Source organism: Colletotrichum godetiae (genome assembly GCF_030913485.1).
Source record: "Colletotrichum godetiae strain CBS 193.32 chromosome Unknown BDP55scaffold_34, whole genome shotgun sequence".
Lineage (NCBI taxonomy): Eukaryota > Fungi > Ascomycota > Sordariomycetes > Glomerellales > Glomerellaceae > Colletotrichum > Colletotrichum godetiae.
The window spans coordinates 409,546-433,201 of record NW_026851282.1 but is presented as its reverse complement, the minus strand read 5'-3'; the positions used below and the strand labels follow the sequence as shown (position 1 = coordinate 433,201).

General features: G+C 54.4%; 9 protein-coding genes and 1 non-coding gene across 10 annotated transcripts; 4 read left to right on the top strand and 6 right to left on the bottom strand.

Annotated features, from left to right (window-relative positions):
* Positions 1-270: 270 nt before the first annotated feature.
* Positions 271-1,530, bottom strand: BDP55DRAFT_695795 (uncharacterized protein; the record flags this gene model as incomplete). Its single annotated transcript, XM_060577509.1, has 1 exon — positions 271-1,530. One exon carries the CDS (start codon positions 1,528-1,530, stop codon positions 271-273), a length of 1,260 nt encoding a protein of 419 aa, XP_060427024.1.
* Positions 1,531-2,376: 846 nt separating this feature from the next.
* Positions 2,377-4,459, bottom strand: BDP55DRAFT_671711 (uncharacterized protein). Its single transcript, XM_060575474.1, has one exon. The coding sequence runs from the start codon at positions 4,196-4,198 to the stop codon at positions 2,645-2,647; it is 1,554 nt and encodes a 517-aa protein (XP_060427023.1). The 5' UTR covers positions 4,199-4,459; the 3' UTR covers positions 2,377-2,644.
* A 3,768-nt stretch (positions 4,460-8,227) lies between these two features.
* Positions 8,228-10,922, bottom strand: BDP55DRAFT_238283 (coatamer subunit protein). Its single transcript, XM_060566193.1, has one exon. The coding sequence runs from the start codon at positions 10,803-10,805 to the stop codon at positions 8,286-8,288; it is 2,520 nt and encodes an 839-aa protein (XP_060427022.1). The 5' UTR covers positions 10,806-10,922; the 3' UTR covers positions 8,228-8,285.
* A 550-nt stretch (positions 10,923-11,472) lies between these two features.
* BDP55DRAFT_634521 (uncharacterized protein) lies at positions 11,473-12,086 on the top strand (the record flags this gene model as incomplete). The annotated part of the gene is made up of 2 exons (XM_060572671.1): positions 11,473-11,559; positions 11,631-12,086. 2 exons carry the CDS (start codon positions 11,473-11,475, stop codon positions 12,084-12,086), a joined length of 543 nt encoding a protein of 180 aa, XP_060427021.1.
* Positions 12,087-14,272: 2,186 nt separating this feature from the next.
* Positions 14,273-15,370, bottom strand: BDP55DRAFT_634520 (calmodulin; the record flags this gene model as incomplete). Its single annotated transcript, XM_060572670.1, has 6 exons — positions 14,273-14,307; positions 14,397-14,609; positions 14,684-14,809; positions 15,061-15,076; positions 15,243-15,299; positions 15,368-15,370. The coding sequence occupies 6 exons, from the start codon at positions 15,368-15,370 to the stop codon at positions 14,273-14,275; spliced, it is 450 nt and encodes a 149-aa protein (XP_060427020.1).
* A 198-nt stretch (positions 15,371-15,568) lies between these two features.
* BDP55DRAFT_671702 (uncharacterized protein) lies at positions 15,569-16,604 on the top strand. Its single transcript, XM_060575473.1, has one exon. It carries the CDS (start codon positions 15,907-15,909, stop codon positions 16,579-16,581), a length of 675 nt encoding a protein of 224 aa, XP_060427019.1. The 5' UTR covers positions 15,569-15,906; the 3' UTR covers positions 16,582-16,604.
* BDP55DRAFT_t241 lies at positions 15,944-16,042 on the bottom strand. The gene has a single exon. It is a non-coding gene; the product is annotated as a tRNA-Pro (tRNA).
* Positions 16,605-17,196: 592 nt separating the features above from the next.
* Positions 17,197-18,672, top strand: BDP55DRAFT_634519 (FAD dependent oxidoreductase; the record flags this gene model as incomplete). The annotated part of the gene is made up of 1 exon (XM_060572669.1): positions 17,197-18,672. One exon carries the CDS (start codon positions 17,197-17,199, stop codon positions 18,670-18,672), a length of 1,476 nt encoding a protein of 491 aa, XP_060427018.1.
* Positions 18,673-19,601: 929 nt separating this feature from the next.
* Positions 19,602-20,541, bottom strand: BDP55DRAFT_695790 (transcription factor; the record flags this gene model as incomplete). Its single annotated transcript, XM_060577508.1, has 4 exons — positions 19,602-19,618; positions 19,669-20,083; positions 20,144-20,231; positions 20,291-20,541. 4 exons carry the CDS (start codon positions 20,539-20,541, stop codon positions 19,602-19,604), a joined length of 771 nt encoding a protein of 256 aa, XP_060427017.1.
* A 1,755-nt stretch (positions 20,542-22,296) lies between these two features.
* BDP55DRAFT_671692 (uncharacterized protein) lies at positions 22,297-23,014 on the top strand. The gene has a single exon (XM_060575472.1). The coding sequence runs from the start codon at positions 22,326-22,328 to the stop codon at positions 22,731-22,733; it is 408 nt and encodes a 135-aa protein (XP_060427016.1). The 5' UTR covers positions 22,297-22,325; the 3' UTR covers positions 22,734-23,014.
* The last annotated feature ends 642 nt before the right edge of the window (positions 23,015-23,656 follow it).

Genomic DNA, 23,656 nt, shown 5'->3' with positions numbered 1-23,656 from the left:
CGGCTTTATATACCAGCAATCTACCAGCTCAGGACTTAGAACCAGGGTGTGATAAGCTCCTGCCTCCCTTTCTCTCAACTCACGTGAAGACCCCCTTCAGCAAACTGCGAGTCAAGTCCTAGAAACAAAGAATGACGGTATACATTCTGCTATCTGCCAGCGGTTGATATACTAATAATCTTTCAAACCTGGAACCTAGGGCGTGATAACCTCCTGCCCTCCTCCTATAAATCAATCTCGTCCCCCTTTCCTCACTCACATCCCCCCCTCTCACCCAAACCTCTGCTTCGCCAACTCCCTCAACCCCTTCATTACCCCCTCCTCCCGCTCCCGATACTCCCTAACCCTCTCCTCCCGCTCAACAGCCCTCGCCCTCGCAATCTCCTCCCTCCGAACCTCCCGCTCCGTCTTCTTTCTCTCCTCCCTCGCCTTCATAGCCTTCAACTCGGCAAAACTATCCCCGCCACCCATGAGCTCCTGCTCGCCCACCTCCGCCGTCCCTCCATCCCCACCCAACCCTTTCTCGCGAAACTCCTTCATCTTTTCATTCACGGCCGCCCTCTTCTCGAGCTGCCGCTCCCGCGTCCCCGCCTCCGCGCGCGGGGCTACGTCGTCCAACCTCTCCCGCTGCAGCTTCCTGTCCTCCTTGCGCGCCTGTCGGAGATCCGTGACCGCCGCTGAGCGGTCGCGCGCCGCGTCTTCGGCGAGGGTCTCGCGTTGGAGGGAGAGGTCTGCCATGTTGGGGATCCCGGGGCCGGAACGCTGGCCGGTGCCGCGCGAGGTGGGCGGTAACCTCGGTCCAAGACCATCATCGTCGTCGTCGTCGTCGTCGTCGTCGTCATTCTCACCATGGTGACGATTCTCCTCCTCCTCTTCATCAGTCCTCTCCCCGCCATACTCCCTCTCCTCACTTCTCCCCACCACCTCCCGCCCTTGACCCCCATCCCTCCGCGAAGGAACCCCCTCAATCCCAACCTCCAAAGCCCTCTCCTTGGCAGAAACAAACATCTCGGGATCATACCACCCCTGCGACAGCTCCCCGCGATTCCACTTCCCCACGAAACTCTTCCACCGACCTCTAACCTCCCTCTCGTCCATCTCGCGAATGTCCTTTTGCTTCTGCAAATCGAGATAATACGCCAACAGCGGCCGAAACACCTCCATCTCCGACTTGCCCAGCTGCCGCGCCTCGTAAGGTAACGAGACCGCCGCCGTCGCCTTCTTCTCTTTCGAAGCAGTGCCGCCGGCAGTATCACGAGGACTATCCCGGTGCCGTCGATGATGGTGATGATGCCGTCGATGCCTGTGTCTCGAATCCCGATCCTCCGGATCGTCGTCGCGGCCGCCACCGTCTCCACGAGGCGATCTCGCCCTCCGCTCCCGACGCGAACCGCCCTCGCCGACGGGCGACCTCCGCCTCACTTCATCCCGGTGCCGCCTCGGCGATCTCGATCTCGACCGAGAGCGGGTCCGTCCATACCTCCGCTCTTCGCCCCTCCACTCACCCGAGCGTTCATCGTCTCCGGCCATGGTTCAGAGGAGAGGTGAATGACGTCCAATGAAGTGAAGTGCCACCCCGAAGCAAGGATGAGCCAAGTTCGGATGAGATTGAGATGAAAGATACACGATAAGACCCTCGTTCAACGCACACAAGAACCCCTCCTTGTCTGTTTGCGACAACGTCCTTCAAGAGATCCTCAGAAAACAAGCTTTTCACTCTCGCTTGGGTTCACCCCCAGAAATGTGACAAGCAAGGTCGCAACGTCAGATATCCTTGGACAAGGATGGCGTTTCCTTCCTCGACAAGAGAAGTCGAAAATTGGTGGGTGTGTGGAGTAAGGATCTCAGGTCGAACGTCGAATCGTGCCGTCTCTTTGTTTGACCACAGTTTCAGGCGTCGACAGTCTGCCGCGACGGTGAAGCCGATCAGCCGAATTGGCCTGCGCACCCCCAAAGGAAAGGTGTGGGAAACGTTCGGAGGATGCCGAATGGAGCTGGTCGGTAAAGATGAATTCTTTGAATGCAGATAACGGACACGCGTGAGCCTCGAGATGTGAAAAATTGAGATGACGCTGGATTTCAACGTAGGTTGAAGGTTGGTCGTTTGCGGTGATGTTGTTGGGCGAGAGGCCAACGTCCGTGCCTACTGACGGTAAGAAAAATATTGGAGACTTCCATGGTCTCGCGGCGTGGCTGGGGACCGGAGCAGTGGGTACCCCAATTTCGGCGCCGGCAGGCACATACCGTGCCGACTCCCCCTCACCTGCCTACGACCACTCCGAAAACATTGCTTAGATTACGGCAATTAACCCGGGGCTTATCGCCTGGCGGTTCGGGACTCTCTCAGACCAGATACTCCCGACTCATCATTAGCTTCACTGTGCAAGGTACTCGAGGCAAGGCTTTAATAGTTACTAATTCGAATTCAATCACCGAGTCAAACGTTCTGTGAGCAAATACTTGTTATTTCAGTATTACGATGCGGCTAGTAGAGGGTATCGTTCCAAACACCGCATATGCAAATCGAGAAACGGCTGAACATTGCCGACCTTGTAAAAGACTCCCTCCTATCCATCGTCGAGGGTAAAACATCCCGCAAAACCTAATCCTCTACGGACCCCAGCTCGACACACCCGAGCACCCCTCATCCTGACTCGGGTATGGGCGAATTGTTATGTATCGAACAGCCGAGGCACTGACAATCGTCGCCGCATGGGCATGAGGACGTCTCGCCAGCGCATCCGTCACCGTTGAACGGATATGTCACGAAGAAGAAGTCGTTCGCCGACAGTGCCTGCTCTTCACTCAACACTGAGGCTGCATCGGAAGGTGTTTGCGGACCAGCAGGAGAACCGCCATTTTCGCCGTTCGTGTGTACATCGATTCCACGGGCGCCAGTCCCGTTGGTCGTCGCCGTCTCCGAGTGCCCATTCGTGCCGTTCGTGCCATTCGTCATTCCGTAAGAGTCGTCCAGCATGCTGGTGTATGCGGATCGCACGTAGTCTTGCGTCGCATCGTTGTAAGGGTGAGCCGCGCAGCCCACGCACTGGCAGCCGTCGCCACAGCTACACATGTGTGATGTTGATTCGGGCATCATCGGAGTTGTGCCATCTGGGGCAAAGAGCGAGTTCGGCATGCCGTACGCGGCCGGCTGCGGAATTGGCTGTCCATACTGCTGCGCCTCCATCTGCTGCTTCCACTGAGCAGGCTGCAGCGGTGACATCCAAGATCCGTATTGAGGCGGGTATGTGAAAATTGTAGGTTGAAAGTACGAGTTGAACATGCCCTGGGGCATGGCGGTAGGTGTCTGGAAAGGTGACATGGCTATGGCGCTCGACGGCGACATGTGACCGTTCGACAAATGGTGTACATTTGTGTCTATTGCAGGCGCCTTGCTAGAGCAACAGCCACCCGTCTTTGGCTTCGCTTGCGTCTTGGGGCTCGAGCTGACACTAGAAGGCTGTGTTGAGTTCCCCTCGGCTTTGCTCGGCCCTGAGCAACATGAACCACCCGTGCTGGTGCTCGTCAGCGAGGGCGGAGGGGCGGGCTTCGGCGTCCCGTTGGCTTTTCCTGAGCAACAAGATCCCCCATTCGACGCTGCCATCGGAACGGGCGTTGTCGCAGTTTGTGGTGTATTGACGGGTGGTGACACGGCATTCGGCTGAGGCATCGACATGGCGGGTCCCGGGGGAAACATGGGCGCGGGCATCTGCTGTGGGAACATTGGATACATGATGGGTTGATGAAACCCGCCGTTAACACCGCCCATCATGGTCATACCGCCATATTCCATCCCGTTTCTCGGTGTGGGCATGCCCGGCATGCCGCCGTTGGCGTGTGGCATGTGATTTGCTTGAGCCATGTCGTAGGGCGGCAATATGTTGATATTAGCGGCATCCATCCTCTCGAGGTTCACGGGATCGAACGACTGCTTGCGACTGGCCGCCTTGGGGGCGGATTTTTGGATGCGAAAGGAGGCAGCGGATGCCTTGGTCGGAGACATTGGCGGGGCGTCGCTCGCAGGCGATTCTGCCTTGATGACACTGGGTGACTCTGCGGGCGTTCCGGCGTTGCTGGAACCGCAGCCGCATTTCTGCTTCCTCGGGATGGCGGCCGTTACACTACCACAGCCGCAACCGCGGGCGGGGGGATGAGGACAAGTGCTCAAAGGTCTGCCGGGCTTTCGAACAGGGACCATCAAACGTTCATTCGCATGGGTGCATTTGGTGGAGCGGTGACCACGGATGCATGGCTCGCTGAAGGGCGGAAAGAGAAATCGTCAGCTCAGGTTCCATTAGGAAGCAGGATGCGGGGTTTCAACGATGGATACAGGAGTCGCGAGTCTCGTGGTAGACGAGGGTAAATACGAAGAAGAAGCGAAAAGAAGGAGTGACGTCGGAGGACTGGGACGCAAGAAAGAGGACGTTGCGACTTACCAAGCCATCTTCTGGCCGTTGATGAGCGGCATGGTGGGCTGTGGTGGGGGTAGCCCTCAAGGTTGCTGTGATACGTGAGGGCGAAAGAAAACTTGGCGATTATCCAAATTGCGATAGAGTCTGCCGGTTTCTCAAAAAAGTAATTGCAAAACTGAAAAGCTGCGATGAATGTCGCTCGCTTAGGCGTCGACCCCAAAAGACCTCGGACGGTGGGAGTGAGCGGCGGCGTGGAACATGAAGGCGGGAGTCAGCTCTCAAGGTGCGGCGGCGGCGGTCGTCGAGTCTCGGTTCTGGTTCTGGTCGTCGTTTGGCTCGTGGCCACTGCTGGGCTTTTTGCGACGCAAGCAAGCGAGCTATGTACCCGGCAATGTTGGGTAAAATCGGCTCAGCGGGCAAGAGTGGCCATGTGATGGTTGAACGGACGGCGGCGGTATAACTGGTCGTCGGGCTTGCAGCGCGAAGCAATTCGGTAACGATGTCGAGGTGAGGAATGCGGGATTGGGAGGAGCTGGAGATTGGCGAGAGAAACGAGCGGCGTTTCGAGCGTGAAGAGGTTTAAAGCTGCGCGCAAAGGGGCCGGGGACGTAAGGGCGGGTTTCTGGGTATTGAAGGAAAGCAGATTCAGAGAGAACCGCCGGGTCGGCAAAGCAGTGGAATCGTTGCTACCTCTACCTGCCCGCCCTGGTAGTGGTAGTAAGTGAGGTGGTAAGGTACCTAGTGTGAGGTGGAGGGATGAGGTGGTGGCAGAGCGCAGAAACAGCGACCGTGGGAACAGGAAACGGCCCCAGTGGACTGTTTGGGGGGGGGGGGGGAGGACGTCGGAGGAGACGGGGTATGGCCTGTACGGATAGTCCACAGTGACTGAGGAAGGAACAACACCAGCAGCACCTGCTCGAGTCGAGTACCTAAGAGTTTAGGTAAGGTAACTTGACTTGGAAGCAGTCAAGGCAGGTCCCTTCCTCCCTCCTCTTCCTCGCTCCTTCCCCCGATCCGACTCCAGCAAGAGTCACAACTCCCAACCTACGGAGTACCTTGGGTACCTACCTACCTTAATTACTGCGTAAAGGCACTTGCCTCCTCTCGGGTAGCTCTGGGTCCCTTACCAGCACTAGCGGCCCCTATGCTCGATGTCCTACCTTGGTCCTTGGCATCGTCCAAGGTAGTCCAGCCCACCTCAGTAGGTATGAGACTGTGAGTACCAGTTCCGAGCCCCCAGCAGCGGCAAGAGGGACGCCCAGGAGAAGCACGAGCAACAGCGGCGTCGACGGTGGGTGTGGACAATGGATGGGGCGCGGCGGGCGGGAGGGGGGGTGAGCGAGCCAGTTGAGGATCCCGGTAGCGCATCGAAACAGCCCCACGTGCGGGGGTTTATTACATGCCTTGCTGTCCGCCGCCTGCTTTCTCTTTCCGCCTTGTTCGGATACCCTATTCTACCACAGTACATACACGAGAGATGGCAGAGATAATCTTCAAAAGTACAGAGATTGAATACTCAGTGCCTACTGCGTACTGACGAGCATGCTTACCTGAGAACGTGTGATGAAAGCCTGGGCGAGAGGAGGGGTCTGTCTGCAGCTCTCATCACAGACGGCATGCCATGTCTGTCCGTCTACCTAAGCCCAAGGGACAAGTACACACATAGAGATACCCTTTCCGGCTATGCCACCTCAACCTCGTCTTACAATCCGAGCTCACACATCAAATTCTCTCTCACAGCCTGCTTCAATGCCTTATATGAGTTGAACATGAGATGACCCCAAATGATCCTTTCTCGTTATCTCTCACTCTCTCACTCTGTGTTCGGAGCAAGCTTTTTTTGACGGCAACTTTCTAACCAACTCTAAGGCACGTTATCCAACAGAATAGCAGGGCCAACCCAGCAGTACTAGCAACTCACCTCTGCTGCGTGGTGCTCAGAATGGTAAGCCGGAGCGCGGTTGGGACTTGACCTCAGCCCGTAAAGCCCGTACTCTTTGGGCTGGAAGGCGGCGCGCTTCCCACGTTGAGATGGCGTTCGCCGCAGAAGCGTCCCGAGCGTCTATTTCCCTCACCGGCGGCGGGTGCTTTACTGTGAGATGCTAGATATACTACCCAATAGCCAACTCAAGGCATGTCGCATCGAGGAAGGGAGAGAGATGTGAGAGAGATGTGGCTGACTAGAGAGAAAGCTCCGGCTACAGCATAAGCCGCGCTGCTCCTTCTTCTCTGCCGGGATACGCTGCCCAACTCGATAAGAAGCTAACTCTGGATCGCCGTTTAGTACCGAGTTCCCGTTTTCTCACCCACCGTGGCTACCTAACAAATATCTCCAATCTTGTTGTCCGCACACGGTGACAGACCACCGAGGTAGTGGGAAGGTAGGTGGGAAACAGGCATTCTCGGTCATATTTCTTCTTCTTGCCATTCTTGCATCTTGACATGAGAAACTCCATCATCAAAGGAACTATAAAGAGAAAGTCAAGGGTCCAGACTCCGATAATCCTGTGCGACCACACACACACGCGCTCACACGCACTCTCCATCTCACTGGCTCACACATCACGGCCGACCATCTAACTGGCTCCTCCTCTCACTCCCGCGAGTCGGTGCCGAGTCCGCGGTCGGCCCAGACTCAGACTCATGGTCTCCATCCAGGCTTCAGGCCGGGAATCAGGTTACCTAACAAAATTCGGAAGTCGGTACGTAGAACCTCTTCTTTACTGCGTAATAAATCGGATATCTCTATGCGCCATCCCTGTCGGACTTGATCTCATTGTCGTGTGTCGTCACAAGCCTTCACAGTCCCAGTGAAGTGGTTTCCCCCATCATCCCCGTGTTAGTCGTCCATAGCCGCCCACAGATATCGCGCCCAGGTTCCGAATGCTCAATGCTCAACCTCAAGCATTCCGAGGGTGTCCTACGAATCAAACCCATATAAAGAATGCATTTCCCACGGTCAAACTCTCTGGATCAGGAAACTCAAGCGTGGGGAATAAAATTAAAATAAAAAAAGGCGAGAAAGACCGTCGTCACCGTAAGGAGGGTAGGAGCGAGCAAATAAAAAATCCGACTACATACCTTCTCCACCGTCAGAGGCTCGAGAGGCAAGGGAAGTGAGCAAGTTTTGATTGGCCGGATCCGGGCAGCACCACCCAAAAATTCACAACGAGCAGAACGACCGGTCGTTGCGAATGACTGGCACCACCCCCCTTCCCTCTACCAACAAGAAACCATTCCCTACGAAGAATGCGTATCCATGGCTGTGCAGGCGTAGCGCTTGCAAAAAGTCGGCCAGGAAAATGTACCCCGAGGTGTGTCTACGTGGGAACTTGTGATATAACCGCATTGCGCCGGCATTGGAGGTAGCTTTGATGTGTTGTTGGTATTGAGACGGCTTCGTCTCTCTCTCTCTCTACCCTAACTTTCCGTTGGGTTGGATATCTTTGCTTAGGCGAGAGAAAGAGACCTGTATAATACGTAGACGGCTCTCATGGGTGCGTTGGTAAACCCACCAACCTGACTCTTCACTTATGCCGTCACATCTCGTCCCGTTCATTTATCCGTATGGACCTGTCTGCTCATCACCCTTTATGCATCGCCATGCCGCGCTCTCTCTAAACGGCACCGGGCAGCCCAAACTTGGACGCCGCCCCGTCGTCCTCTGCAGGACGGCTGCCATATCCCTCCCACATATACCCCGTCCCGCTCACGGCCCAGTCAAGACACATGCGTTTACAATACTATTCTTCAGATAACCCTGAATCTTCATAGGGCGATCGGTTTTTATCCATCGTCCCAAGCCCGCCGCCTCGCCCCTGGTGTCGTCTTGGCCTACTTCAAGAACCAGCGCCCGCATCTCGCCACGCGCGGCTAGTTGCCCTCATCCGAATCCCCAGAGTCAGCAAACATGTCCACTGCTCTCATCCGTTTCCGAGGCTGTCCCTTTGGCTGGGTTGAGAATTGCAAACGTCCGGCCGTATGTGTGTCGTCAGTCTCCGCCGTCTCTGGTGCTGTTTCTACCTTGCTGCCGGCCTCGCCCAATGGTGATTGGCCCTTTGCCGTTTCGGTTGCGTCCTCTTCCATCGGCTCCCCCTCGACATCATCGTCCAACATGGGCTCACCCTCCACATCCTCCTCGCTCATTGGTTCACCCATGACATCGTCTTCTTCCATGGGTTCACCGGCAACATCCTCCTCGTCCATTGGTTCGCCTTCGACATCCTCCTCTTCCTTATCAGCTGTTGGATCTGGCGCTCTCTGGTCAAGGGTACGCGTTGAGGCAATATCCGCGGCTGGCATCGAGGTCTTCTCAACCACCTTCCATCTACCCTTCTTGGCTGCGTCATCTTCAATCTGCTCCTGTGTCTTTGAAGATGGCGGGCTTTCGAAACTCTTGGTAAACAGTTCCTGGCTCTCCGTTGGAAAGACGCACCAACCCTCCCAAAGGCTCAGGACTAGACCAACGCTTCGTTTCCACTTCTCAGCCCGCAGTCGGCCCCAGTTTAGCTTCTCAGCCATCAGCCCCAGACCCTCAAAGGTCTTGCGCTCTTTGAGTGCTCCTTCGAAGATCTGTCGATACCGCCAAGCGCGCTGAATACCGCTACTAGAGGAGGCCGATAGCACGTCGCTGACAATGTATAGTCCCACAAGGCTTGCGCCGCTGGTGTCGGGCCCCTCCTTCTCTGCTTTCTCTTCCGGCTCAGCTTCAGGCGGCTCTGAATCATCCCTTTGTCTGCCCTTCTCTTTGCCATTCGACTGAAACTCTGAGTTGGCCGCCGTCAGTGCAAAGGGCTTCTCTACGTTCGAGACGATCATGTCGACGACCTCTTTGGCACCCCGGCTTGCATGTGTGAGCGCGAAAGCTGTCACTCGGGCGACATCTCCTTTTCGGATTTTCGATAAAGTTGTAGGCAAGCGTGATAAGAGATGGGTAAGCTTTGCTTTGTCGAGGGGATTCAGGAAGGTAGCTTCTGCTTCAGGCCCCTGAGTCTGGTTCTCGCGGTTCTCCCCGTCAAAGTCCTCGTCGTCTGAGGAGTTATACTCCGATTCGGATACGAACTCATCAAGTTCTGTGACGAACTCGAACGGCAGAGCTTTCTCTGGAGCTTTCCAGGCGTGGCTACCATCAAAAAGCGGTAGATACCGTCCCTTGTTGCTCCGAGCAGACGCTCCTGTGACGATCTCCCATAAGCGCCATCGGTACCAGATACCTCCTTCACTGCGAGCGTCCCAGATCCAAGCCCATTTTTCCTCCCGTTGAACCTCTGAACGGCTCATCAGCAAAGCCTCGAACTCCACGCCGTGCTCGAGAACCGATTCGATGGTCTTGTTGATAAGTTGTACCATCTTGACATCGTTTGGGGGCTTGACAGGCACGTGAAGAATAGTGCTCCGATTAATTGCTCCACCAATATTTGGGGCATACGAGGTTGGCGGCGCAAACCCTCGATGGAAGGCATGCTGTGTTGTCGCATTACCGGGTGCCGTCTGCTGGGACACGGGCTTGGCACCAAAAGGTTGCGATCCGGCGGAAGTGCCACCCAGCGTCGATGTCGTCGCGGTTGCGACTGTCGAGGATAGATGCCGGTGCAGCGACAAGTAACAACCATAACCTAAGTAGCGATTTTGTAGCGAGCTTACGACTGCGTCCAGATCTGTCGCCGGCGTGTCTGGCGATAGTGTGACAATGGCAACGGCGCACTTTTTCTCCGTGCCTGAAGGTCCCATAGGTGGTAAAATTTTGACATGTTCGACATTAAGGCTGGTCGGGATCAATGACTTGATGAAAGCAGGTGATGTTCCAGGCGGCAGCTGAGATAGACGCAACGTAGGTCTGGCCACTGCAACTTCCTCGGCTCTCGAGTCTGATTTACCTTCATCCTCATCGTCACTGTTGTGGAAAACCTTGGCGACCGAAGTCGGTTCCTCCCTTTCCTCGAACCCGAGCCTGCCATCTCTGTCCCTCTCCTGTCGGTATGCGTCGAAGCCTCTCTTCCGTCCAAGCGAGCCTGGCGGCGGCCCCAAGCTTCCTGGGCCGCTCTTGAAGCTGGGAGTAGGACCTAGACTACCTGGGCCGCTCTTGGTATTCGATGCGCCAAAGTGTCGCTTGGATGGTGCGGGTGCGCCCAACGGAACGCCGCCAAACCCAGGGACCTTGGGCTGGGGTCTTTGTGAGGGCATCGAGCCAAACCGGCCGGTTCTCGGGTCGTCGTCATCATCATGATCGAAACTCTTTACAAAGTCTTGGTATACTGCAGCGGTTTCGGCAGCCTCGCGGGCCTTTTTAGCTTCGGCTTCGGCTCTCTGTTTCTCGAACGCGGATTGCTTGGACGGTTTCTGGAGCTTCGCCTCCACGTCGGGGAATTCGACAAGGTTCTTTGCCGATGACATCGCTACCGGTACAGCTGTGGAGCTTCTTGTCGCATATTCGTAGTCTATGGGAATTTTCCGTGATCGGTAGAGGCGCGTAGTCGTGGATCGCAATTGATGGTATTCGTGAAGTTGCAGAAGAAGGCCAAGGTAGCGCTCTGTAAGTGCGCCCGTGAACCTATGCAGAGCGCGGTATGCACTGTGTGGAAGCACAGAAGCGATGTTCTCGCACTGCCCTGTGCACTACCACTTTTCGATGTGGCTTGACCCATCTTGAGCCACACTTTCCTGACTTCGCACCTTGTGTGTACTTCACCTTGCGGTCTACTTGCTCACATGATGTGATGCGATATTAAGTTCGCGGCTTCTACGGACGCTTCAAGCCACGAAGAACCGCTATGGGTGACACGTCATGGTGCACCATGTAATCTAGGCAGTAGCTAATGGAGATGTGGTGTTTCCGTAGATATAAAAGAAGGATGCCCTAGCGACAGAACCTGACTTTTGACATTTCATCATATCACCTTCTTTATCCCAGTAGTCTCGTAATGCCTGCCCCGAGCCCTTTCCGACAACAAATATACTAACCGATACCAGTAGACCTTCCCTGACACATCTTGCTCTATACCTGTGGCAGCATCCAACCGACAGAGAGGGTCTTCAACACATCGCATCGCACCTTATCAAGATGGACCCTGCCGTGGATTTCGACAACACGAACGCAGCCAGCTCGGCCGATGTTCTTTCCCGGCACGTCCAAAAGAAGGACATGGAGGTCCCACACGCCCATTCGAATTACTATCACGCACCGACTGGATGAGATTAATGTATCACACAACTTCTCAGCGCCGACCGACACCGCCAAGCAGAGAACATCTCTATCCGCGCATAAACACTATAGATGAAGCTATGGAGTATTACGAAAGGTTTCATCAACGAACCGCGTTCTTCGACAACTGGTCTCTCCAGTTCATTTACAACATTTTTGACGCTTTCCGCCTCCAATATCGCATGTTGGTGACTCATTGGAGTGAATACCAAAGATGGGAAGTCGAGCGCCAGAATCTCTGGGGAAACTGGGAGGGCCAGATTGGTTTCCAGGACGATTCCCCTGACCCAAAATGGCGGGCTAAAATTGTTGGGGAAGTAAAAGAGCTTGAAGGGATGGACATGGGGTTCCTGGTTCATCAAGACCAGGCTGTCTGGTCGTGGAGAACCGAACCACCACATGCGGCTTCTTTTTGGGATCAACCAAAACATCAAGATGTGGTCGTTCCCATTAAAGCAGAGCCACAATGGTAGTTTGCGCCTGTCTTGGGGTGGATAGCCGCCGGCGCAAATATTGCTCCTCGCGTGGCGATTCGTCAAATGATAAAAACTTCAAAGGCAGGCACACGTACCACACAGTCAGTCTGGCAGGGTAGATGAGTTGTTATTCAGTCGTCAATAAAGCGTGAGTTGGCCTCTCTGCAACCAGTTCCAGCCATACAATGGCTATGCCTCTGACATAAGACGTCGCTAATCACATTGCTTCTCTCTAGCCTCTCTCGTCGTCTGCTTTGGTTCGCCCTCTCGTCGGCGGGGTATTCGTCTTACGGAATAATGCACTATTACTATGTAACGGTGCTGAGCGTACATAGTTTTTATAGAAATGCCCTCTAAGTATAAGCAAGTCACATTAGTATTTACATCTCCTTCTTTTCTAATAACTAAGTATTCCAAGATCTAAAAAGACACAAGAGTTCACCCCCCCGGTGCTGGACTGGGGACTACATCTCTTGGTGCTCATGCTGGGATTCGAACTCGGGTACGCGCTGAGCCTGTCGTCGAGTAGGCTGGTTGGCGAAGTTGTTGACCATTAACCACTCCACCACCACGCCACAGTTTGACCTGACCCCCGACCTAGGGGGCGCCTGCTGTGCTGGTGACGGGAATGGAATTGAGGGGGGATATATACCCTTCTCGTGGACGGACGTGTGGACGGGAAGATGTGAGGCGGGCGGTCTGGCTTGGCAACCCTTTGGGCCTGGTGTTTGTGATGCCTCAGGGCCAGAAGTGAGGCGGCAAATTTGCTGGTTTTCAGCTTCAGATGAAAAGAAGCAACTTCTGTCGTACGTCTTGCCTCACACTCTGGCAGTTTGCTCCACGACCGGGCCAGGACTGAGGGATGGCTGTTCGACTCGCTGGGAATTCTAGTCAAGACGCGACCGACACGCTAGTCATTGACCTCAGTGAGAAGGTTTCTCGTAAATGAAATGACACAGCGCGTCACGCAACTTATACCGCTTGAAGAGCTGCCAGGTTTGCCAGCCCTGGTCGCTGGGTAGCACCTGGGTTCTCACACTCGTATGGCATATCGACCTCTCGCCATACGAGCTGTACTTGAACTCCAATGCCCTTCCTTCTTTGGCATTTAGCGAGGATACGCCCTAGAATACCTCAACGCGAGATGACCACGAACAACAGGCTTATCCTTCAGCAAGGTTCAGATAGATAAGAACAGAAGCCACTCATCGTCTTCTGGCGAAACAGGGATGTTGGCTACCTAAAAGCCTCGAGTCGAGAACAGAAGAATAAGAAGTTTCTTTATCCTCTGGCCACATGTGTCTGTCCGAAAGTCTCGGACAGAAGGGAATACAAAGCTGACATTTATACTCCTGGTCAAATAGCTTGACTGCTCAGATGCCTCGGAAATGGACCAGCAGCAGATCAACAGACATTTTTCGGAAAGGATCCTCTGCCAATACATGTAGCTTGGATGTGCGAAAGTCGTAAGCCGAGATTAGACAGCCCTCTGGCAACATAGGCTCAAATGAGCACCATGGTCCTTCTGCGATATTTGCCGAAGATGCGGATAGAGTCAAAGAAAGAGAGCAATGGACGACGAAGCTATACGTTAATAGCAAGCCTGGTCAACTGGGAGGACGAAAGATAGGGGCAGACTGATATCCATCCTCTGACAATACCTCTTACGTGCTACGCCACCCAAAATTCGCGAAACCGACCGCTGATTAACGTCGTTACCAACTCTCCAAAGGTTAGGCCGCACATCGTGGTATGTAAGACCAATAGCTCTTGGTGGAATGATAATGCGTAGCTGTAGCTTGTGAGTTCTAAGCCAGGCACAAGTAACACTGATGCCGGAATTCAACAACATTCAGTAATATGGCGACGCGATGTCGGCATGGCCTAACCTCATCCATGTGGAATAAGCTTTCTTCGCTCAGTGAAAATACCACTGGCATGCCATACCTCAAGGGAGACTGATCACGAGAACCAGAAAAGGGACACGAGCTGTTCGTTGTCGATCATTCCAAGATCCCACATCGTGAGAGTATCGTGATATTGAAACCAACCCATAGGTCCAAAGAGAAACTAGGCAGATTTCGCTCTACCCACATAATCGGACCGAAACCCAAAGAAACAAAATACTGAACGATGGATATCACCGCCAAGAAATCCACAAACCCCCCTTTTCTTCTTTTCTTTTACTCTCTCATCATGATCGAGGCGAACTCGTCGTCTGTGAGGAAACATAGTCAGCATCATCACCACCACGTCACCCAATGTCGAGGTTGAGATAGAAACGGGGGAAAATGAGAGGTCTCTTACAATCAATTGATCCATCACCGTCCTTGTCAGCCATTTGAATCATCTCATCAATCTCCGCCGCAGTCATGTTCTCGCCCAGGGAGGTGAGCACGTGGCGCAGCTCCTCGGCCGAGATGGTGCCGCTGCCGTCACGGTCAAACACCTTGAAAGCGTTCTTGAGCTCCTCCTCGGCGTCGCCGACCTGCACCTTTTGCGCCATCAAGTTGAGGAACTCTAAAGTCAGAATTCGTCAGCTTACGTATCCCAGAGGAAGGTGGTCTCGAGAGGGCGGAGGCGGTCCATCTCACCGTTGAAGTCAATGGTGCCATTGTTGTCGGCGTCGACCTCGTTGACCATGTCGTTCAACTCGGTGTCGCTGGGGTTGAGGCCGAGAGACCTCATCACCTCGCCAAGCTCCTGGGCAGTGATGTCACCTGCAAGGACAATGTCAATTTCCGTGATGGGATGGAAAAACAATAGAGGAATCGCATATAAAACAGGAAGGGTATAAAACAAAATGAAAGAGCAAGATGAGATGGAAAAAAGGGTCTAAGCCACTCCCCTCTCCCGCGCTCATCCTACTAAAGAGGGTTCAAGTCGAGTTTCAATGACCCCCCATTTTGTCGATGGAAGGAGGCGAAGCAAACCAAAAATTAAAGGGTTCGTGGAAGAATATAAAACTGACCTGTCCCATCCTTGTCCTATTTTGCGCAGACAATACGTTAGTAAAGATGATCGATTTGAGGTTTGGAGAGCATATTGCGCAAACTCCTCACAATGCGCCGCCAGCCTGACGGAGAGGTGGAAAGGGGGAGGGGCATTGAGGCAGCCCATGAGAGAGTGACGGAGGGGTCAGTGAGAACTTACGAAGAGGTCAAACACCTCCTTGTACTGCGCCCTTTGCTCTTGAGTCAACTGTGCAGCCTGTCAAATCCATGTTAGCTACAGCTCATTGATAGTCTCTCATATAAACTGGCGATCCGAATTCTCACCATCTTTTTATGTGGTTGTCTCTTTTTTGGGTGACGGGATTTTGTTTGTGAAGGAAGATTTGGGTGAGTGAGAGGTGGTTTGAGACAGGGAAGACGGCGTGGGACAGCTGAAAGCGGGGATGTGACCATGAACCCCGCACGGTGTGGGTGTTGGGAAGAGGAAGGGGATTCATACGGTCTTATACAGAGGGCCGTAAGTAAGGTGGTAAGGTGGGCTGGGCTGGGCTGGCCATGGTCTAGGTTACATCGACGTTTCCTTGTTTAGAAGCCCAACGGTCATCATTAAGTCAGTCAGCCTTGTGGTGATGTGATATCTGACTGGGCCTGCTGTATTGTGCTTGATGGGCTCAGGCGATGCATAGCGACCGACAGTGGAAACATGGGACCTGCTTGACACGGTCCAGCTCAAGGATGGGAGTGCCTAACTTTTGTTTGCTATTTGCCTGCTCACCTAAGTTTGCTTCCTTCTCCATGAGCATCGCAATTCAACGATGTCTTTCTCCTACCTTAATTCATTGTAGATCGATATTATCGTGTAGATGGCAAAAATATCAAAAATACGACAAAAGTTATCAGGGGCCCAACCGCGATTCGAACGCGGGGCCTCGCCCATTCAAGCTTTGCTGAAGGGTTTTTATACCCGAAGGGCGAATCATACCTCTAGACCATTGGGCCTGATATTATTCGATGAAGGATTTCCAACGCAAGTGTGCCTAAAAACGCGAGGGCGTCAGCCCACGACCGCTGAAGCAAATAACGGGGAAAGAAGCAGCCTCTCACTTGAGCTGGGGGACAATGCCGGCTATTTGAGCTCAACCCGACAAGCCCAGCGCACTGATTTCATTTCCCGCCATCACATTGCCAGCAAGGATGAGGCCGACAATCTTCCATCAACCATCGCGCATCGCCGAGGGGAGTTCAGGATAACCAATGCTCTGCTGCACAAGTTGCAGGACAACCATCGCCAAGCGTCATTTTCATCTTGTGCGAAAGCAAAACCAACACATCCACCCGCCCGCCGCCTACATCGGAAAAGCCAAGCCTCCTCAAGTCAAAAAACCACGCGACCACGTCCGTCTCGTACTGCAGCGACACCTAACCCACCGCCAAACCTTTCCCTTCATGCAAGTGTCGGCCAACCTGCGAACCAACCTTACCGATCCCGACTATTCCCAACTAGCGGAACCCCCACCAACGGCATTGACCTTACATGATGACCCCTCCAGACTTCCCCCCCATCCCACTCCTAGTCGCAGACTCGCAGGGGAAGGAAGAGAATGGGCGAAAAAAAGGCACCGGTCGGCCCCGCGCCAAGCTGCCCGCACTTCAATAACTCCCAGGTCTGTCCCTCGCCTGGGGGTGAGGAAAAACTTACGATACACCGATGAATTGACCCCGCCAACGCCATTTCCAGCGAGCAAGTCGACGCGAGACCTGCCTTACCCCCGGGAGTCGGGAGACGCTACCGACCTCCCACCCATTCGATAACGTAGCCCAGACTCCCCAGAGGAAAGGAAGAAAAAATTTTGACCTCCGATAACGCCCTTCCCTCGTACGTGTGCCGCGTGCGGTGAGCTTTCCGCACCGCCCAATTCCCACTCCTAGAGATCGACCCGCACTATTATTTCTTCGTCCTATCCTGTCCGTCGCATTTCTTAAGGTAATGTTTTTCTCCTGCCCCTTTGGCTTCAAGAGTTTCCAAAAGTACCTCTACCCCGTGTGATCTCCCTGCTCTCCCGCTCCCGCGCCGGGTACCCGCCCCGATAGCAGACGAAACTACGTCCACGACATAGCCCCTCCACAGACACCAACACCAGACGAGACACAAGATGCCCTCCGACCCGGCGGCGGCAGCGGCGACAGAGCCAGCACCCTCTTCCATTCTCATCATCGGCTCCGGCGTCTTCGGCCTGACCACAGCTTACGAGCTCGCCCAGCGCCCCCGCTACGCCTCAACAAAGATCACAGTCCTCGACCGCTCTCCGATCCCCGGCCCCAGCGAGGACGCCGCCTCCGTCGATTCCTCACGCATCATCCGCGCAGACTACGCCGACCCGGCCTACGCGACCCTCGCCGCAGAGGCCCAGACCGAATGGCGCAAGACCTCCCACCCTTCTGACCTCGGCGCAGAGGGCCGCTACAGCCAATCCGGCCTCTGCCTCGTCGCCGACCCCGTCGCCACGGCCTCGACCTCGTACTTTTCCTCCTCCTCCTCCGCTTCGGCAGCAAAGACCAATGCCGACGCCAAGCAAAAGGCCAAGAAGACGTCTCTCGAATACGTCCGCGAAAGCTACAACAACGTCGTCTCCTTGGCAGGCAAGGACGGCGACAAGATCATCAAGGAGCTGCCCACACCCACAGCCATCAAGGACTACCTCGGCACCCCCGAGGCCCCCGGCACATGGGGCTACATCAACCCTCTCGCAGGCTGGGCCGACGCCGGCGCCTCAATGTCCTACCTCGCGCGTAAAGTCGTGGCTCTCAACCGCGTCACCTTCGTCTCGGGCGTCGCGACCCGCCTGAACTACACACCCGACAAGTCGACCGTCACAGGCGCAACCCTCCAAGACGGCTCCGTCCTCTCCGCCGACCTCGTCGTCATCGCAGCCGGCGCCTGGACCGGCGCCCTCGTCGACCTCTCCGGCCAGGCCATCGCCACAGGCCAGGCCGTAGGCTACATCGACATCACCCCGACCGAGCTCGAGGTCCTGCGCAAGATGCCCGTCACCCTCAACTTCAGCACCGGTCTCTTCATGATCCCCCCCTCAGGCCTACAACTCAAAGTCGCCCGCCACGCCTTCGGCTACCTCAATCCCACCGCCATCCCCCACCCGTCGCCCCAAACCCCGTCCTCAACAACCTCAACAGTCTCCCTCCCCGCAACCCACCTCACCGACCCCAACCTCAAATTCCCCGCCGAAGGCGTCGCCGCCCTCCGCAAAGCCGTCCGCACCATCGTCCCCATCCCCGCCATCCACGACCGCCCCTTTGTCCAGACCCGCCTGTGCTGGTACACCGACACCCAAACAGGCGACTTCCTCGTCTGCCACCACCCGTCGGCGCGCAACCTCTTTGTCGCCACCGGCGGCAGCGGCCACGGCTTCAAGTTCTTGCCGGTCCTCGGCCGCGAAATCGTAAACGTGCTCGAGGGCTGCGGCGACGAGGTGTTTACCGAAAAGTGGCGGTGGAGGGAGGTCAAGAGCAAGGCGGACGTGACGGATCTGTACGAGCACATCATGACGGAGGACGGGAGCCGAGGGGGTATCCCTGGCCTCTTGCTGAAGCAGGAGCAAGCTAAGTTGTAGACGTGCGACACTCTCCGTGCATTCGTATTCAAAATCATATTGACGTAGGTACATGCTGAATGTAAATACCATGTAGCAACCGTAGAGATAGAGTTGTTGAAAATGTAATGTCATCAAGTATTCGTCGAGGGCCACGAATAATGATGCAAGTATCGAGACAATTGTGAATCAGTGTAGTAACAGACAGGCAAGCGTCTTCAGTACATTATGGCATGTGATAACCGGTTAACAACTTGAGCGGAACAGTTGATAGGTCACAGATCATTATCACTGAGGAGTCATGTAGTTTCATAGAAACCGGGTTTTGGCATTAAACTAAAAATAAATGCCGTCTTGTCAACTCGAATCAAACTTGCAGACTAATCGCAGAGTAAGACTAGAGTGATCGGTCGTGTCACCTGCAGACTGGCATGTTTATTGCAAAACCGGTTTCCCACATCCACCAGCAGTCCCTCCAGACCTACTGTCCAGGAAGCAACTTCAACTCCGTCCCATCGCCGTATTTCATCCCCCATCCGGTCTGAACCCCCAATGCATCTAAGTCGAGTCCATTAAAGAACGGCAAGGTCGACCAGCGCATCTGCCGTCGACGGTGCCACGAGCAGTCTATGTAGTGCCGCGGAATGAGAAATCTTATTCTTTTCGTTTCAATCAACCACCTGACCGGAAACTTCCGGCCTAGGTTACCTCCTGTACCAACGCCAATGCAATGCAGCGGAAATAAATCAAGTAAGCAGAACGGGCGTCGGTGACTTGTGTCATGGCCATGTTGCCAGATGACGGACGCTCGATTTTTTTTGGGTTGTGTGCGAAAAAGGATTCGTGGTATCGTGAAAAAGGGTTGTCTAGTCGTACAAAGTCGGTAGTTTCGTGTGTGGTAGTAGTACATCGACTGGGTTGATGACCTATCCTATTGTTCAAGGGTCTGTTTAGACCTTGCGGAAATCTGGGAAAGGGTTAGCAATTGAATACTGAAGTGACCGTAAAGAGACATACCCTGAAGCACGGGATAGATCATCTCGAAGGCCTGGTAAATCTCCTCTCGCACTTTGGCACCAGTGAGGACGATCTTGCCGCTGACGAAGATAAGAAGCACAATCTTGGGCTTGATCATGCGGTAGATAAGACCAGGGAACAGCTCGGGCTCATAAGAACTGAAGTTGTGATGGCGCGAGGCAAGACCCTCCAAGCGAATGGGGAACTTGATATCACAGGAGCCGACAATGTTCTGGATCTTAAAGTCCGTGAACTTGGCGTTAAATCCGAGCTTCTGGATGATACGAGCATACTTGCGAGACGCAAGCTTCGAGTCATCCTCAGACTTAGCACCGGTGACGACCATCTTGCCAGAAGCGAAGATCAGGGCGGTGGTCTTGGGCTCACGGATACGCATGATGACGGCAGCGAAACGCTAGTAGTTCATCATTAGCGACAGATTGACTTGAGCCACAGATCGATCGATATGTCTTACCTTGGGGTTGTACTCTGCGTTTCTCGCGTGCAGGGCAATCGTCTTGAGGTCCAGGCGGCAATCCAAGTTTACCGTGGCAACGATGTTCCTTGAGTAGGCGAGATAAGCCTCATTGACCAGAAAAAAGATCACTCATAGAATACATACTGCAACGTAGGAGTCAAGCCACTTCCACCCTGTGTCGCGGCCGGCGTCGCAGCAGGTGTCGCGGGTGTCACCCCGGTACCGTTTGCAGGTTGCTGACCGTTGGGCACAGGAATCTGTCCGTTGACGGCAGCCTTATCACCGTTCGCCTGGGGAGGAAGCTCGTGAGCGCCGCCGGGGAACGAGAGGGAACCAGGCGCGGTGAAGGCCTTGGCCTGCGCTGCGCTCGTGGGATGAGTTTGAATCGCCTCCATGATTGCGGTTGATGGATGATGACCCGAGACCGGAGAGAAGAGCAGATCTGAGACCTCGCGTATTAGTATCTTGTGTCAAATGCGATTGTAGTAGTGATAGAGTATGAAGCGCTGCTCCAAGTCTGCGACGGTGAAGTAATAATGTAACGATGTATAGTGGGTCATGCGTGTCGATTTTGTGTTGATGGGGAGTGTTGGTGAGGTGAAAGACATAGTGATATTTATACGTGGAAGGTCAAGGGGCCAATCACAGGCGCCAGCCACTCCACGCATCTGGGGTAGGTAGGAAGGCACGGAGGGGATGGGTAGGCATATGGGGAAGGTACGCCAACCACGACAGAAGAGGAAGGAAGAGGAAGGAGAGCATACCAGTTGTTGGAGATGAACAAATAAATGTCTCCCCTACAGTGCCTGCTAAACAGTAGGTAGGTGGGAATGCGCGTATATCTTGCGATGCGACTTTTGTTTTGCGATCAGTGCCGAGCTTGTGACAGCGGCGGGAACGGGATGCAAATGGATCAAGTGAGGTAGGTCGACGAGAAGGTCGTGGGTTTCGTAGGCGTCGCTTCGGTGATGTCGCGAATGACCCAGATACCAGCAATCAACTCGACGTCTCTGGATACCTCGTCACGGTTCAAAGCACGGTGTCTCTATTCGGCGACGGTGCGTGCAATGTCTACAGAGTGCAACGGACTCGTTCTCGACCTGGTGTGTCGTCGGAAGGGGTTCGCGCGGGAAGTTTGACGAAGTGATGTCTCGAAAGGAACGTATTCCAGTTCTTTTCTCGTCTCAGAGTACGAGATCCGGGGGACTCTTTCAGTTAAGAAGATATTCCACTTGGGTTTCTGAGGGTTGACAGGTTCGTCGGTTGGTTAATAGGTAGACTTCCGATATTTGGAAACAGAGTCGCAACAGCGAACTTGTTGTCCAGAAGGATCGCGAGGAAGTAGTGTGTGTGTGTGTATGTGTGTGTAGGTTGATGACAGCAGATGTGTCTATCGGTCTGGTGATGTTGCGATGACGATGACGACAAGGACGATGCGAAATCGTATCTCTAATCGTGATTGGAGGTTTGGGGATGGATTGAGTGGGGGTGGAGAAGGAAAATTAGAAAGGCCGAACGTGAGTGGATGACTACGCAAGGCCGTCGGTCGGAGCTTCCGCGCAAGAATTTCGAAACAAGCGGGTTGGAGGGAGGCCTGCCTCTTTATAATTTTGGCCATGGCCTACCTGAGCAGTCGCCCCAACGACACCCCCCTGCCACACAACCCAGGGGCCCCAGGCAGCCAGTGCGCCGTGGCGGTTGGTCCTGCTTGACATTGCTTGTGCTTAGCGGCCACGCTAAGGACATGCACCCAATCAAAACACCAGAAAATCCTCATTTTATCTCCTACCTGTCCCCAAGTACCCCTGCTGTGACCACCCCAGCCCCTGAAGTATCGCAGCACCGCGTCCAAGGTCTCTCTACTTTGCATTGTGAAATCCATTGATTTTCTCCCCCTCCAAGTCTCTTCTTTTTGCGACAATGCATTCTGGCCAGTGCTTACCCTTCTTTTCTTACCCTTTCTCTTGCCTCTCCTTGCGTTGCTTTGCCTCTCTCACTTGCCTCTGGCGCGCGCCCTTCTTACAGCTGCCAACCTGCCACTGGCCCGTTCTTGGATTCTTGCCAGGTTCCCTTCACCACCAGAGGCTGAGATTCCCTCCCTGATGGATCCTATGTCATCATCGTCTGCCATCCTCTTTTTTTTTTTTTTTTTTTTTTCTCTCTCTCTCGCGCTCTCTCCATGTTGCCCCGGAGCCTCTATTTTTTCTATTTTCCCTTTCTTTTTTTCTTTTTTATCGTTGCCCCCCCTGTCAGCTGTGACTCGACTCGCTTACCTTCCTGGCCCATCCCTGATGGCCACACTTTTTTCAGTCGGTCCTCCCTCGTTCTTCCGTCAACGCAACCCGGCTTGATCATCCACTGCGATCGCAAGCTCTTTTTCTTCCTCGCTTTCATTTCGGACCTGTGGACAAACTGCGACCTTGTCCTACCATTTCCCTACCACGGACACGGCTTTCACACACTTGTCAGAATGCAACACTCTTTCCATCACCTCTTGCCACGGCCTAAAGACGCGACGGGTCAGCTCCCAGCAGCAGCAACAAGACTGACATCACGGTCAACCCAACCACATCTGACAGGAGAATGACGACAATTTCATTCGCTCCAGCCCTGCGCTCAAACAGAGGAATCGGAACGAATGGCGTGTCTTCGTTTGCTCATACCGTACCGGAGTACGGACTACGGATACCGCACGGCGTCCCGCGACAGCTCAGCCCAAAACCCGCCAAAATCCAGCCGGGTAATAGGCCGTGGGCCGTGTCGAGACCATCTGGACACCAACCAAATGCAAAATCCCACTGGCGGCGCTACCTCGTACGGGTGCCGCTACCACAAGCGCTACCCGTAACCCACGACCTGCCGACCCATTCCGCCATTCCGCTCGCTTCTTCCTCCTTCCCAGTCTGCGGCCTGCCATTCTTGTCTGTCCATCTCACCACCTAGGTTGCCTGGCAGCTACGCAATATACGGATAGTTCGTACGGATACCTATCCCATCCGTCCAGGCAAGCCTAGCAAGCAGGCCAGGCAGGCTCCAACAAGGCTCCTCAGCGCCGCGTCAGTCTCTTTGGCAGCTGCAGTACACCCACGACTCCAGAAGTCCAACCACTGGGGTGTGTTGGTCTGGATTGATACCGACTGGGCCCCCCCTTCCATCCTCACCCCTTTCTGACCTGCCCCCTCTCCCCCCCCTTTTTATGATTTTTTTCATCCTCTCGTCCCAGCAACCCGAGGGTTTTCTTTCCCTCTTCTAACCCTCCCACCTCAGTCTCCAACCACACGCTAGCGCTCTGAAACGCTGAGCCTGCCCCCTACTTTGATGGCCTCACTGACGATCACCTCTGACACGAGCTTTGTCAGTGCAAAGCGGCGGCAGCGGTAAGAATCAGCAACATGAGCGAACGGCCTCGCCGTCAAACCTGTCAGAAGGGTCACCAGACCACGTTGTCGGCATGGCCCGGACGCGAGGACACGACACAAACGCGGGGACCGAACAACAAGGAACAAAAAG

What these genes read in the sequence shown, in the direction of transcription:
- BDP55DRAFT_671702 (XM_060575473.1), top strand. Translation starts at nt 15,907, where the DNA reads ATGGCAAAAATATCAAAAATACGACAAAAGTTATCAGGGGCCCAACCG.
- BDP55DRAFT_671711 (XM_060575474.1), bottom strand. Translation starts at nt 4,198, where the DNA reads ATGGTCCCTGTTCGAAAGCCCGGCAGACCTTTGAGCACTTGTCCTCAT.
- BDP55DRAFT_671692 (XM_060575472.1), top strand. Translation starts at nt 22,326, where the DNA reads ATGTTGCCCCGGAGCCTCTATTTTTTCTATTTTCCCTTTCTTTTTTTC.
- BDP55DRAFT_238283 (XM_060566193.1), bottom strand. Translation starts at nt 10,805, where the DNA reads ATGTCATCGGCAAAGAACCTTGTCGAATTCCCCGACGTGGAGGCGAAG.